Source organism: Gymnoscopelus braueri (genome assembly GCF_963280865.1).
Source record: "Gymnoscopelus braueri genome assembly, chromosome: 20".
Taxonomy (NCBI): Eukaryota; Metazoa; Chordata; class Actinopteri; order Myctophiformes; family Myctophidae; genus Gymnoscopelus; species Gymnoscopelus braueri.
Window position 1 is genome coordinate 29,354,352 of NC_137622.1, and position 16,094 is coordinate 29,370,445.

The 16,094-nt window shown below is 44.0% G+C and overlaps 1 protein-coding gene across 3 annotated transcripts in view; it reads left to right on the forward strand.

Moving 5' to 3' along the window:
- Nucleotides 1-1,443: 1,443 nt before the first annotated feature.
- ankrd50 (ankyrin repeat domain 50) overlaps nt 1,444-16,094 on the forward strand; it is a 39,541-nt gene continuing 24,890 nt past the window's right edge. The window contains exons 1-3 of one of the 3 annotated variants that reach the window (XM_080415282.1): nt 1,444-1,679; nt 2,944-4,129; nt 15,802-16,046. In XM_080415282.1, coding sequence (XP_080271408.1) covers nt 3,603-4,129; nt 15,802-16,046 — 772 coding nt within the window. In that variant the 5' untranslated portion in view covers nt 1,444-1,679; nt 2,944-3,602. Of the gene's footprint in view, nt 1,680-1,829; nt 1,927-2,943; nt 4,130-15,801; nt 16,047-16,094 lie in introns of those variants that run through there. The other 2 variants (XM_080415283.1, XM_080415284.1) reach the window with 2 other exon arrangements.

Below are 16,094 nucleotides of genomic sequence, written 5' to 3' on the forward strand. Positions count from 1 at the left end.
TAACTTTAATTCAATTACGTGTGTGTGTGTGTGTGTGTGTGTGTGTGTGTGTGTGTGTGTGTGTGTGTGTGTGTGTGTGTGTGTGTGTGTGTGTGTGTGTGTGTGTGTGTGTGTGTGTGTGTGTGTGTGTGTGTGTGTGTGTGTGTGTGTGCGCGTGTGCCTTTGCGTTTGTGTGTGCGTGTGCGTGTGCCTTTGCGTGTGCATGCGTGTGCGTGTGTGTGTGTGTGTGAGTGTTTGTCAATGGACTTCACAAAGTTAATATTCTTGTGTTTACCTATTCAGTGTAGGCTACTAATCTAACCTTGGATCAAGAATGTCATGGATTTATTTGATCGAGTCTGATACACATTAATGTCACACTCGATCAAATAAATCTGTGACTAGAACTAACCATATATGTTAATGGTGTTATTACTATCACAATTAATGATATAAATCATACTGAGGAGATCCAGGGGGGTTGGGTGCTGCGGGTGCTGAAATAGCTGAAAAACTGTAGGGGGGAGCACCACACCAGGTCGAAGCCCTGGGCACCAAAAAATGTTAATCCGGCCCTGCCCTGAGCAAGAACAGGTTAATGGGATATGGCCTCAATACCCACGCTGGATGGGATAGAACTCCAAGTCCCATAAGACATAGCGTGGACGCTGCGTGGATTCCCTGCATGAAAGGGACAGCATTATTTTAGAATGGTGATCTTTATAGACTACTAGATCCCATATGCCGGAGGGACAGTCACGCTGTGAGTGTGACGGTTTGTCAGGCAACCACTGGCGAAAAAACAACAGTTATAAATACACTCCGTGGACAGCAACTACACTGACAGAGACACCTCAGTTTGATAGAATAGTATTTTTTTTTCTATCTGTGACATCTTTGAAAGCGGTTGCCCGACAACCAACTAGCCAATCACCGCGGTGATGGACTGTCCCTCGAGCTATGGGGTCTGTACCAGTGTTGCCATGTCCACTTATTATAAGCGACTTTGGGCTTACTTTTATGTGAAGTTGCTTGTAAATATTGGTAGTTGCGGGTTGCGTTTTTTGGGCTTATTTTAAAGTGTCTTTAACCAGTGGTTCTAAAATATTTTCATGTCATCATGAACCCCCAAATTAATATGTATTTGTCCCTGATACCCATCTGAAAATGTTTTGTGCCAGGGAGTCCCGTACCAGATTTGTGTTTTTAGGAAATGTTTCAAAAATCTTCCAAATATTCCACATTTTATTTCAAGTTTTTTTTTTTTATGTGACGCGTTGTGAGCTTGTAGATCTGCTATGTTCAATGTATACATGTTTAAAGTGCTCGTACTGGCCTAAGTTGCTTCTTTTGGGCTTGTTTTCCTAGCCCTGGCTGCTTTTTTCTCTCACAAACTCTGGCAACGCTGGTCTGTACTCTACCTTTTTTTGACTGTTTGGAGGCGGAGAGACGGGTTCAGTTTGGATCTGTAGTGTGTCTGATGGCAGGAGGAGCCGGGGGAACGAAACAAGAGAATTACAAAGAGAAGAGAAGAAGGCTTGTTGTGGATGCTGCCTTAAATGTAGAGATTTCGGCTTATGGATATAATGATCGCATGGTTTGTTTCATACAAAGGTTTTCTTTTTCTTTTCCAACTGTTTGAGAGCCACGGATGCAGCGACTCGGCAGCGAAGCACAAACGGGAATAATCGTTAAGAGAGGTGAGGGGGGGGAAAGAAAGCCGTGGGAGCTGCTGGAGAGACATTTGAAACTGTATGGAAAATAAGAGAGAAACACTGCCGCGATTGAAGTTTGTGGAATAGTGTCATCACGAGCTGCAACAGCATGAACGACCTCATCCAGTGTATACTATTTATAGGTAGATTTTTTTGGTTTTCGGCGTTGCTATTAACGGATTGTCTCGCGTCTAAACACCCGAAGGTGTGAATTCTCTCCCGTCTGAAATGGGTGAGGGTTTGTTGGGGGGCTATTATACAAAAAAGACCCGTCCGTACTGCTATGCACCCCATGGTCGCCGTGTTTATTTATCTGTCGCTTTAGCGTTAACAACAGGTCCTTAACAAACACCCATATGGCTTTTAGTGTCAATGTCTTGTATTTTCATTTTTGTCGAAGGCAGAGATTTGAGCCTGTGTGGCTACAGTGTCGGTCGGTAGGTGGGCAGCGCTCGCATAGGAAGGTGAAACATAACAAATGATGTTACAATACAATGTATTCAACGTGGTGGCAGCAGCCAGGGTTTATTTGTTTTTTTTGGCACAAAGACGACTCGTGGAGGCATATTGCCTGCATTTTGCTCAATGCTGCTTTAGTACAGACACATGAGCACGTAGGCGAAGGACTGGAGAAGAGTGTTCTTTCATTTAAAAACTGGTGAAGAGGGGGTCCTCTCATTTAAAGACTGGAGAAGAGGGGGTCCTCTCTTTTAAAGACTGGAGAAGACGGGGTCCTCTCATTTAAAGACTGGAGAAGAGGGGGTCCTCATTTAAAGACTGGGAAGAGGGTCCTCTCCTCTCATTTAAAGACTTGGAGAAGAGGGTCCTCCTCATCTCCAGTCTGTTCAGGACTGAGGACGGATGTAGACTGTTTGCAATTTAAAGCCACATAGGAGGGGGGGGTGGGAAGACTTACTAGAGAAACTGGAAGAGCATCTACTAACTAAAGCCTCATTTATACTTAGTTGCGTGCCGGTGTTGTGCTCAGTAAATAGCAGATCTACAAGCACACGTGACACGTGTTGAGCTTGTATATCTGCTATTTACAGCAGGCAACACCAGCATGCAACTAAGTATAGATGAGGTTTAAGACTTTGGTTGCACGATATAAACTGCTGTATTCCAGTGAGATTATCAATACTATTAGTCGGCGAATAATGGGTGCATTATTATAGACGACTGTGTTGCATCAGATTTTTTGTTGTTGTTATCCTAATCTGACCTTTTTATGTTTCTCTCTATTTTCCAGGGAGAGAGAGAGAGACAGGCTGGCGGTGTTATTGGAGACACTGACGGTGCTGCAGACTCTTCCGTGGTGTTAATGTAATGGAAATGGGCTCCAATCGCCCCATTTAGCATCGGAAATGCATCCACGGAAACATCAGCAGCAAGTCGCACGGCTAATTGTATCAAGTGGTGGTTTGAAGTTTTGCAGCGGATGCACTCAGAGAGCCGGGGTGCCCTGCCATGCCCAACGCCATGCTAAACACACACACTCATAATAACAAGGAGCAGTCGGTTCAGCCAATGAGAGAGCTGTGGAAAAAGTTGGTGGAAAATTTATGGTTTAAGCCTCAATTTTGATTTCTTTCTTTTTTTTATTATTTTGACCTAGATATTCTGCAAGCACTGTGGCTCAGCTGCTTTTGCTTTTCCTTGTAGGAATCTTTGTCTCACTGTCTCTTGGTGCAAGCCTTACGTTGCACTGAGGCATCTTAACATCAAAACGAAACAAGGACAGCTAAACTGACCTTTCGCTTGTTTTTGAGTGGCGCGCTTGGAAGCCCCGGAAAAATGGATGTTCGACTTCACAGCTGGCGTTTTGTTGGACTTGCAAACGTCAGGGGCAGATTGAGGGGTGCCCTATGAGGAGGACTAGCTGGGACAGCAGCAACAACAAAGATCAAAATGGCCCAAACCAGTTTGCTGCAGGGGAAGCGCTTTTACTGCAGGGAGTGGGTCTTCCACAAGATCCAGCATTGCCTTCAGGAGAAGACCAATGGCCTGAGTGGGGTTGCCGGCACTACTCCCAGCAAGCAGCCCCCCTGCGTCCCCGGTGGCGGATCCAACCCTTCGGGCCCCACCTCGACCTCCGCCAAGGCAGGTACAGGTGCGGCCACAGCCTGGGGGGTGTTGCTGGTGGGGGGGCCCGGTAGTGGTAAAACGGCCCTGTGCACGGAGTTGCTGTGGCCCAACCAGAGTGCCCATGCCCAGGCTGCCCACCGGGGCCTTCACCAGCAGGGCCTGTCCTTCCATTTCTGCCGGGCAGAGGACTCGGACACGCTGTGCGTGGGGGGCTTCATCCGGGGCTTGGTGGCACAGATCTGTCGCGGAGGGCTGGTGCCGGGGTACGAGGAGAAGGTTCGCGATCCCGCTGTGCAGTGTTCCCTGCAGCCTGGAGAGTGTGAGAGAAACCCCACAGAGGCTTTCAAGAGGTAGGTGTAGGCAAAACATGCCTTCCTGTGGCCATATTTGCATTACCTAGCACTTCTTTGGCATACAGCGCCTGAACATTCTTGAGGAACAGGAAAGCTTGTTTATGCCTTCTGTGGCTTTGACTGATGATAATCCTTAACCACATGAACACTAGTGTCCCCATTCTGGGGGTGAATATTCAGCGAAAACAACAGATCTACTAGCTCACAATGCTTCACATTGCTCACGTTGTGAGCTTGTAGATCAGCTATTTTTGGCCCTCGAAATTTGGTGTAGATGGAAAAAGGAGGGGGCCTAGGATGTTAACCAACATCTGTTGTCTGGGGCACTGTGTTAGGCAGGAGCCGTAACCCTTGCCATTGGTTTGCTGCTAATGTTGGTGATGTAGGGAATTTAAAGTGTGCCTGAATGTAAATGCAACCACTCCCCCTCCTCCTCCCTGTCTTTCCTCTCCACCTCCTGACCCTCATGTACCCCTCCCCCTCTTTTTACTACACACACACACACTAGCATTTGGCCCCACCTCCGCAGCAGCAGCCTCAATGCTCATTTGAAGTCATGTTTTTGTTGGTTTTGCCCCCATGGTGTGGCATGCTGTGTGTGTGTGTGTGTGTGTGTGGTGTTTCGTTTCTGCCTGGAGCCGGCTTGACAGAAAAAGTTCAGATATTTTTAAGTTGCACCCAAGCTCAGGTGGCCCACGGCCCACAGGGAAGTGCGCTGGACTCTGACTGCCTGCCTGACAGACTGCATGCCTGGAGTGACTGCACACTAGAAAAGATGGAGTGGGACATGTGAAACTGAAGTACAGTACAGTATGGTGACGGCCTTACAGGGTCCTGTCCGGGCATGTAACACGATCAAGACGGACTGTTATTGTAAGCAGAGGCTTTTAAAAGGAGCTGCCTTTTAAACTGTGCACGTGTGTTGTGTGGGGTGGGTGGGTTTGAGGGGGTGGGGGGGGCACAACTTGTCGACACAGAATAGGTCGGGCAGTCCCTGCAGCACCGGCTGGAATGCAGAGCTGAACATACACACATGCTCTTGTCTGGCCATCTGCTGACGCTTACCGCTAACTCAACATCACACACGGCAGGGGGAAAATAGGTCAAACGTTCAGCAAGGTAAATCATTTTTTAAATGGTCAACAAAGTCATTGATTCAACCCACACTTTTTTTTTTCACACTTATTCCCAAGGAAGCTCAAAGTTCACTGAGCACCGTTCTGCTCATCTGCTCGCAGTAATCATGATATTACTTATAATTTGGCTTGAAACGGTGCTCGACTTCGGTTTGACCTAAGCAGATAGAAGGCTGGTTATCGAAGAGATTTGACCGGAGATTGAATCCAGCCGGTGTAAGGCAGAGTTTTAGTCCAGCTCTGCACCATGTCGGTTGCATGTTTAGAGAGGCCTCTCGCAGACGGACCCAGTTCCTAAATCTGGCCTGTGAAACAAATATTCCCTTCTTGCTGAAGGGCCCTGTCCTGTGCAAAACAGACAGACGAGAGACACACACAGGTCTTATCACGGAAGTCTGTTTTGTTTGTGGGGTAAATATGCACTTTAGAGAATACCTTATCGCCATCTCAGGTGTAAAAGCGTCACAGGGCACAGTGGTACACAAATAATTTCACAGGCCTTCCCAGCCGCTTTAGATGCTATCGCATTTCAGAAAGGCTGAACGTGTAAGGAACTGTAGCCAAGACTCCTGTCTCTGTCTGGCAGTGGCACATAGAAAGCGAGAGAGAGAGAGAGAGAAAAAAAACTCCACAGCAAAGGGAGGATGTAAAAGTTTATTATTGCTCCAAAATTATGATCCCCTCTAATTTATTATCTGTGATAAAAAATCACGGGTAGTGTGGGGTTGAGGGTATGTGTAATTCATTTTGGGTGAATTTACTCGTGCCCATAATTCTTTCAATAAAAATAAAACTTATATGACATTCATTTTAGTTGAGGATCTTGTTGAACATGACTCTTTTGGGGCAGTTTTTGACCCTCTCTGCTGTGATTTAAAAAACACAGAGCCAGTATGGGACTGTGGGGGAGGGCTTGCCAAATTCTATAGCCTGGTCAAAGACAAACAGCTCTGTTTGGTGATGTTAATCACCAGTGGTGTGCTAATACATTAAAAGACTGGTACGTGGGTTTACGTCTCACCCTTACAACCTGGTCATTACAGGATGTTGCTAGAGTGACTGTCCTGCACCAGAATCGTCCCGTTTTCAATCCCTGCATGCAGCAATGTCTCTTGTCAAAGTGTCCTCGAGTAAAATGCTGAACCCTTATGTGATCATTCTGATCCCTTACGTGATCATTCTGATAATGTAAACAAACGGAAAAGGACCTCCATCTTTCGTCGTGAGTCCTCATAACCTTATTCTGCAAATCTTGTCCAGCACCTGTTGATATTGAACAGATCTGTGAACACAACACACAAACTGTTTCCCCTCCATATCACAATGCCCTTACTGTAAATTGAAGGCCATTCAGCATGTTTTGACTGCGTTTCCCTCAATGTGAATGAATTTGGCCTTGCTATATACTGAACTAGGCGGTCGCCTCCTCTCCCTCATACCTCTTTTTTTGAAACCCCCTTAGGACAAAAGAGCACACATCAAACAGGTGGAATTAACCCAGTCATGTGGGTCAGTCTAAAGGCAATGTTTTTTTCTCTTTTCTTTTTTTTTGCTGAATGGGCAAGTTGCCTTTTTTGGCCTCTGTTGTGGGGCATTCCTCCACTGAGCATGCACAGGAGTTTGACTTGCAGCCAGGCAAGTTTTTCTGTGTGGTAATAAAGGGCACACATTTCAGAAATGATGAATGACTGTGGTCCATGGCTTGGATTTGTGAACAAGATCTGATGTTTTTCCTACAAGGCTGAAAAATACATGATTTCAAGTAATACTACTTACAAAATAATACTGGTTATTATTATTAGTACTGGTTATTACTAGTTCCAAACCAATGTTAGCAGCTAACATTAATAGAGACATTAAGAAAATATATATTTGGTACAGTACAGTGGATGAACTCTGCATGAATGAAAGTTGTTCAAAAGCTTTCATTTTTGCTTGGCTGTAAGGAGTGACATTGAGTTGGTACAAGTTGTTAACTTTGGACAGTTGCATTTTACTCTTTCAAGTGCTAAGCAAGCAAAAAATAGACATTTATAGAAACTGTCAAATATGGCGTTCATAAAAGTTGAGTAAAAATGTAGGCCTTTTGTGTGATTTTTTTTTTAATTAATTTTTTTATACCTCGGATTCAAAGTAATTTCTTTCTAATTTAATGTCTTCGCTGGTGTGATCGTAGGAGAGGGGAGATCTGACTGTTGCACACAGAGCAATCGTGTGGAGTGGGCTGAAGGGACACTAATAAAAAAAGTAGCCTAAGCAGCATTGATCCTTTCATGTGGTGTATGGCTGTGGAAAGCATGCTGAAGATTAGAGACAGAGAAATCATCCCACGGTGCCGCATCATCTCCATTTGGGCAGGCGATGGTGACTCAGCAATCTGAGGTCAATTTGCCCCTCTCCACTTTGTGCATTTGTCTGTGTGTGTGGGTGGGTGTGCATGCTTAGGTATAATATGCAATTGCCATTATTTCAATCAGAAGCCAGTCGACTCTCTCCACTCTGCATGCATGCCATACATGCATGTGTGTGGAGGATAGAACTAGAGCCTGTCAGGCTGACCCATAACGGTTTGGCCAAGAAATATATCGGGCAGTTATTTGACTTGTGCAGCTGATGTGTCACGATGTTTTCCCCCCCAAAAAACTAAAAAAGACAGGTGAGCTAATACATATTTTTGAAAGATTTGTAATAGGGCATAAGTGGTTAAATAAAAGTTCAGTTTGTGAGTATTTTATAAACTTGCTTGCTTTTTCATTGTATTAAAGTTAAATGTTCTTTTCATATATTGAAGTTTAATATACTCATTTTTTGTATCTATCAAAAATGTATTTGTTTATTTTTATTTGTTTGCTTATAAACGAAATGTCTCAAATAGAAGCTTTAATAAAATCTAGGTTTTTCAATTTTTTTTTTTTTTTTTTAATACAAAATATCGGTTATAAATATCAGTAATCAGTGGTCAATTAGGTCATCAGGACTCTATAAAATCGGGATTAGCATTGGATCTATAAGTCTGGATGAACTGAATGCTCTGGCAGAGGTCTAGGGGTGGGAGGTTGATCAAGGTTCCCTGGAGACTGTGCATCCTGCCATGTGCCAGGCGAGACCACCACACATCACTGCTGCCTGTGTTTCCACTGTGATGGCGGGGGAGGGGAGTCGGCACATCATGCTTCTGCTGCCTGGCATAGGTTGCCTGGATATTTTCCCCAACTGTGTTAAAAATCCAGGGAAAGCGTGTGGATGTGCATGTGTGGGAGTAGTACAGTTATGTGTGTACATACTGTAAGCAAGCATGTGGGTGTGTATGTGTGTATGTTGGTGTGTGCAGTGGATGTGTGTTGAATTGATGAATATATGCTTTATATGTGGGGTAGAGGAGAGTAGATGTCCCAGAGGCAAAAGAAAGGAGGGAGTGGAAAGGGGTGAAATTTCAGATTCCTCTGTCAGGATTGAATACCCAGGAATGCACACCTCGTCTGGTCTAGGAAAGAAGTTTGGGGGTTCAGTGATCCAGGGTATTCGGACAGAAATTTAACCACATTTACACTATGGCCTTTAACACTTTTTATTACTTTTTATTTCAACAGTTTGTTGGTATTGTTCTAGGTCAGGGAGGGACTTTTGATTTTCCAGTGTAAGTTTTAAGAAATAAAAATAACTTCATAAAGCACACAGATTGACCAAACCCAGTCAACCAGTGCCGTATTCTTTACAGCTTCAGGGTGTGTAGAAAAGAAAAACATCTTGGAGATATGAAACATAGGCCAAATAGCGTCATGCCAGGAGAGATCTTGATAAACTCTGGTGGTTTATCTGAAAATGTCTCTGAAATGGTTTCCTGCTTGCAGGGGCCTGTGGGTAGAACGGTTGTGGCAGTGCAAGGATCATGAGGTATAATTTAATTTTTTTCTTTAATGGTGGTGTTGTGTCGCTGTGTTGCATATTTCAGACCTCGGAGTATGGTCAATTTGGTGTTTGTTCAAGTTATGGGTTTCTTTGAATTGTATCTGTTAAGGAACGAAGTTGCATCTGCAGACGTTCAGCCTAAATGTTTTTATATTTTGGGCATTAAAGCAGGTGTACTCGTCCAGACCCTTTTTAAAGTACATGTCATGTGTTGGATCAGGTTCAGTATCCCTCACTCAATGACAGTTTCGCAGGGCAGTCATTGTGGCTGTTGTGAGGATTGCTTGTAGGCCCTTTCTGTTGTTGTCACTCTTAACCACCCTGCCGTTCCTCAACTTGTGCTCAAGAGTATTATCTGTCTAATGAATGGCTATGTAGACAAGATCATGTAAATACGTCTGTCAAGGACTTAGGCTATATAAAATACAGTTTTGCCTCTATGTGAGCAACCCGTCTTTATCCACTCCTTGATTCATAGAAAGCTTGACTCACAATGAGCTGGATCAGCACATCCCCATTTTGTATGCAACACAAGAGTAGAGCCTCTACAATGAAGGGTTTGATTTCCAAAATGACATATACAGTACACCGTTTTAAATGATAGTTGTTTTGTAAGTTAAGCCATGCTATGTTGGCGCTTTTATAGGTGATTTGCTGGGGTGTTTCAGTGTCTTGCTAAAGGACAGTGCGCAGGAGGAGGACATGGTTGGTGATGGACATGGACACACATAGCTAATTATATGGGGATTGAACATGGATGTTTCACGAACAATATTGTTGATTTTTTGAAACGGTAACCCCGCATTCAACCCAATCAGGAATTAAGTGGGTGAATTCGATTGAGAGATTGAGGAGGAAATATGAGAGAGAGAGAGAGAGAGAGACTACAAATTCATGCCCACTTTTGAGACAGCGCCGCTGTGTGTCAAAAGTTCTAGCTTCTGAAATCTTACGTTTAAGTGGTCGCATGGTATATACGTCACGGACGCATCCCTTGAGGTTTTCAATACCCAGAAAACCGGCGAAAGTGGCAGTTTTCAATATGTTTTGGTCATTATCTCTGGAACAGAAGGTCCAATCTGTTCGGTTCAAAGCTTGTTGGATGCGTGACTTTGAGGACATTAAGCACGCATTTTCGGGTTGTTTGGGGTTTCTAGGGGAGGCGAGATCTTAGTTGGGCAGGCGACCGCCTGTCCTGCCTCTACACCCGTACGCCACTGGTCGGCGCTCATAAAGACAGTGATGTCACTGAAATGCGACAATGTGAAACACATCAACTATTAAGAAAACAAGAAGATATGTTGACAAAGACACTCCATACATTTGGAAACATATTTTTATTTAAATCAATATCGTCTCCAGTTAATGTAGGAATATTTTAAAAGTAGGCTAACTCTCATATCCTCTCATAGGGAATGCATTGGCAGCTGCAGTTCATAGTTCTCACGGACCTCGAGTAGCGGCGCTGTCTCAAAAGTGGGTGTGCAATTTGTAGTTCCCGTGTTGGTCTATGCCTGTGCCCTCCTTTCTCAAGAAAGAGAGTGCCCTCTGACTTTACTCGTCAGTGCTCATTGCTTGTTGAATTAGATAATTGGAGTGAGGTGAGATGGTTGTCTTCTCCCCACCTTCTGCACTCTCACCCTACACACGCTTCCCGTGAGTCAGCTGTTTCGATGAGGCTTACCGTGTTGCTGAGCTCTCCTAACTGATGGAAACTATACAGCGCAGGCTTTCTTCAAATTTGACTTCTCTCATAAATATAGAGACTGGCATGCATTGTTTCCCTTACACAAATTGATTCCCTTTTACCTAATAAAGAGTCTCCATTCATTTTTCTCCCTACCAGACAAGATTGACTGTTTTATCGGTATTTCTCTGTCTGGAGTTTACAAAGCCCTGCTCACTGCTGCTCAGCGCCTCTTCTTCTGTTAGCTGATAGAGTTGTGTGAAAGCTGGATGTGTTTGACATCCCATAGCCACTGTGTACTGCTTGTTCTCCTCCATTGAGTGGGTATACTGTATACGTGTGTGTGTGTGTGTGTGTGTGTGTGTGTGTGTGTGTGTGTGTGTGTGTTTGTGTGCACGTGTTTGGTGTGTGGTTGGTTGGGAGGGAGGAAGGGAAGGAAAGGGATGTCGGGCTGAGCGCCCAATCCATAAAATGAGTTGTGTACATTTGTAAGGCAGTGGCAGAGTTCCCAGCTCAGTGCCCCCACTCCCCTTTGCGTCACCGGCCTTGACATCTTCACTATGTTTCAGGGCGAAAGTCTCCTTTGCAGCACATCGCGTAGCGGTGAGGGCTGTGATTGGAGGCTGCAGTGGCCACAAGCACACGACACAACCCAACTTGGCATGACAGATGGCGATGGCATTAGACGCGTTTCACGTTTCCTTGTAAAACTTGGCCAATGCACGTTTCTCGTCTTAAATGATGATCACATTCATCACCTCGGGGCATATGTTTGTTGAGAGGGCACCCAAGGAGTCGGTTACAGAGTTTCAAAACCACAGTTTGTCTAATTTACTAGTTATTTCGTTTATTTGGTTCAGGAATGATGTAAGTTAGTCTTGCTATCAAAACTGGGTTGTCTGTGTGAATGTTCTCCATTCAGTTTTATTGCTACTTGCCATGATTTGTCCTTGGCTTGATTCTTGTAGAGAAGGCAGCTGATTTATGAGAAGATAATAGCTTTCTGCTTGGTCCTCATAGTGAAGGATTAACTATATGGATACGCACATCAACAGTGGGTGCTGGGTCAAGTGTAGAACATGATCACTTCAGTTGAGTCAGGTTAATTCACATGACAAGGATCCATCATCATGCATCGAAACATTATCTGAACGTTATCAAGTTGCAAGCTTGTATATCTGCAATTCTTTAATAGCCAATGCAAAAATCTAAAATGACACTGGTGTTTTCCTGGTTTTAACGGGATAAAAAAGAAGAAAAAATAAACGTAGTTTTCTTCACTATCAAGGTAGCTACAGTACCGGTACATAGCAGGAATGCCCAATGTTTCATTGACCACACACACACACACACACACACACACACACACACACACACACACACACACACACACACACACACACACACACACACACACACACACACACACACACACACACAGGCACGCGTGCATCCTTGCATGGATACATTGTACTTTCCCAAACGGCAGTGCAGGATCCATGCACACACTACATCCATCAGAGACACAGAGTGAATCAGAGTGTGATTAGATGTGTTTCTCAGTGAGAGCAGTGTGATAATAGAAGAGCTACCGGTTCACCAGTGTCTCCGCCACCCTCATCTTTTCTCAGAGCAGATGAAAATGAGCAGTATAAGAAACCTGCTGGGTCACCTAGGGACGCCTACCCTCAGTTGTTGTATAATGTGCTACGCGTTCAATCTTATGGAAAACTGCAAGACTGTATTTTTGTGTATACTTTGCAGGCTCTGCTGCATTTGTATGTATCGTTGCTGTGCTGTCGGGCAGAAACCTCTTATCTCCATATTCTAACTTATTTTCGTAAAGTAACGCCCTGCTACTTGATCATACTACAGTGTCACACAAAAGCGTCAAAAGTAGCAGATCCACAAGCTCGAAACGCGGTCCGAAGCGACGCCTTTTGAGCTTGTCGATCTGCTACTTTTGCTGTTTTTGAATTTGAATCCTGAATAGTAACTGTTTTGGACGTATGAGGTTTCCACCCGACAAGAGACGATATAAAATATTCTATACAGATGAAGGCATGGCATCCACGCCATATTCACTTTTGCAATGCATAAGCTGACATTTGGCTAATAATTATTGTGGAAATGGTGCCCATTTAATTTAGGAACATTATTAAATGCAATGTATAGTAATGGCAAGGCTATCTCTAGTCCGCCCTGCATAAATATGTGTTATATGAGAATGTGAAATGTGTACAAAGACTGACGTGAGGATAGTGAACAATTCCAGAACAGGAAGTTAGAAATTAACTAGCATTAGCATTGATTTATTTACTCATTGCAATATACAAAGGTTCTTTTATGTCTTGACATGGGAACAACAGGGTCAGGCCTGAACTAAAAGCAGTTATACCGGTTCTGGGAATGGATAATAATAGTAACAGAGAAAGCCTTTTGAATGTTGTTGTAATTGTTGGTGGCAGTTACGCTAGGACTGGGATCTCGCCAGCACAAACATACCACCCCCAAAAAAAAATGCAGTTGTAAGCTATCTTACTGTAGTGGCATTTGTGCATGAAATTGCACCACACATTAGCACTGGAGCAAACGGACTCCTCGCCTTTTTTCTTACGGCATGTGGTTCTGTGTTGTTTAAAAGGTTAATGTGGCATTTAAACCCTGGGTTTATGAGCTCAGCTGAGAATTGATGTGGTAGTGTGATATACACCATGTTATATGCATACTGTGTTATGTGTGCGTGTTTGTGTGCATGTATGGTCAAGGATGATTCATCTGTCCATCTCGCTTTTTTCCACGTCTCTGTTGACCAGTGCCTATGGTTTTTGCACCACTGAACTCTCAAGTGTGCATTTGTCTTTGTAATGATGGGTTTCGTGCACTGCAACCCTACTATGATATACTTCTCCGTTTAGTTGTCGACAAACTGTTCTTGCTGACAGTCTGATCACGTCCTGCATTTACACTCTTAAGCAGGGATGAAAGTGAATTGAAATTATTGCCATTACAACCCCAGCGTAAAAACAAAACAAAAACGGAACCATTGTACCCCACTTGCATCACTTATTGCTAGTTTAAGTCTTTATTTGACAGCGATGGTGGAAGACAGAGACAAGTGCAGAGAGTGAGTTGGGGAATGACATTGAGCAGCATTTACTTTATTACTGTGTTTTCAGTACATTGCCAGTACGGTGCCAGTATGTAAAAAAAACTGGCAGAACTTGCTGGAATGGAAATGGGAGAGACGTGCCCTCATTGGCAGTAAAAGTGCTAGTAATGCACGGTATGCGACCGTTTTCATTATAGTCTCATTTGTAAAGGCATAATACTTACTCGCGTGAGAGATGACAGTAAGCATGCGAGACTTCCATGTGCAGGCAGACTAACTTCGTGTCACCAGCAGACAGGCTTGTAACTTTAATCCATTGAAAGAACAGAGGAGAAGCAAACGGTTCTTTTCCCTCTCTCTCTCAATCATTCATCACGTGGGGGTTAACAGGTGGAGTTGGCAGTTCTGCCTCTCTCTCTCTCGCCCACCTTCTCCCTATAAACGGATCAGTAAGACCAGTAAGAACGCTCTCTCACTCACGCTCTCTCTCTCTTTCTCTTTGTCAATGTCATCACGCTATCCTGGTACTTTGATTTCTAGTGTTTTCACTACAGCGCAAATTTTATTCCCCCGATACATGCCGGACAAATGACTAGGAAGTTTGCCAAAGGTTTTAGAACACCAAAACTGCCGCTATACAAGATCAGTGCCCGTTTTAACACGAGATAGATTTCAAAATTTCCATTATAATGCCTGCACTTTGGCTATGTGAAAACGACTTTCATTGAGAATTTTGAGACCGTTTTCAAAATAGATGTCGATTTAATGAAGCAGAGAGATGCGTTTGGAAATAATTTAGCAAATTATTATTATTGTATATTTTTTTCTTTCTTCTGACATCACGTTCTCACAACAAACAAATGGCTTAGATCAGGGGTCCTCAACAACAAATCTTGAAGGTCCACAAATAAGTTTTTGAATAAGGCTAGGGTCTGGCGGATTCGGGTAATTTTCCCCCGTTTTTGTTACTTTATTTCGGTTTTAGGGTAAAAAAAAATAAAAAAAATAATTATTTTTTATTATAATTTTCCCAGGGTCCACAGAGAGGTGTCCCGCGGTCCGCCTGTTGAGGACCCCTGGCTTAGATGAACCATTAAACACTACAGCATAATGAAGTGTAGATGAAGATATCTGCACAGGATGTTTCCGTTCTTACAGTCTTCCACATTGGGCCTACATGATGTCATTTGGCACTGGCTGGTTCTAGGGGACGGGGTGTCACAAAAATCAATCAGAATGAGCAAGAATCGGATCTAATCTGTGACCCCAAATTGCTCTGAAGCACTTGAATGGCACCTGCCCTTTGATGTGAAGAGTGCACACTTCAGTTAAAATAACAGTCACTACATGGCAGAACAGCTTGAGCTTCCTGACCTGCACAAAGTCACCAGGGTTAAAAATAATTCTCTCTCTCTTTTTTTGTGTTTACAGTGTGATTTAAAACGTAATCGAAAAACGTATTGAATTGTGACTTTAAAATCAAAAGTCAAATTTAATCATGGATTTGGAGAATTGTGACACCCCTACTGGATGGGGAGTATTGAAATGCCTTTTCCTTAGTGTCAACTGAGACCGATAGACTGATCAGATTTAGTGCCCATCAATAAAATTGCCCAGTTCCTCACTGTACCCATCTTATTTCAGCAGCACCGCTGCTGCTGTCATAACAAACACACTTGTTGGCAACTTGTTTATTTCAGAGAAACGCATTCTGTGCCGTGACAAGTACATGATGGGTGTGGATTTGAAATTCTGCTCTAATCTGCTGTCCTTTTGTCTCTGTCCCACCCCATCTCACTTTCTTTTTTTACCCTGTCCCACACAGATGCGTCCTCCTGCCCCTGTTGAGCGTCAAGCCTCCCCAGCAGTCCCTCTTTCTTTTGGTGGACTCGGTGGATGAGGGCTGCCAGCCAGTGGAGGGTCAGGGTGGGGAGCAGAGATCCTCCCCGCCCGGCTCCCCCAGGACCATCGCTGAGCTCCTGGCCGCACACCACGAGTTCCTGCCCCCCTGGCTGCTGCTGATCTGCTCCGCACGGCGCCAGAACAAGGCCATCACCAAACTGTTCACAGGTAATGAATGATGACCTGAGATGAGTTAGATGAAGTTATAACATCAGG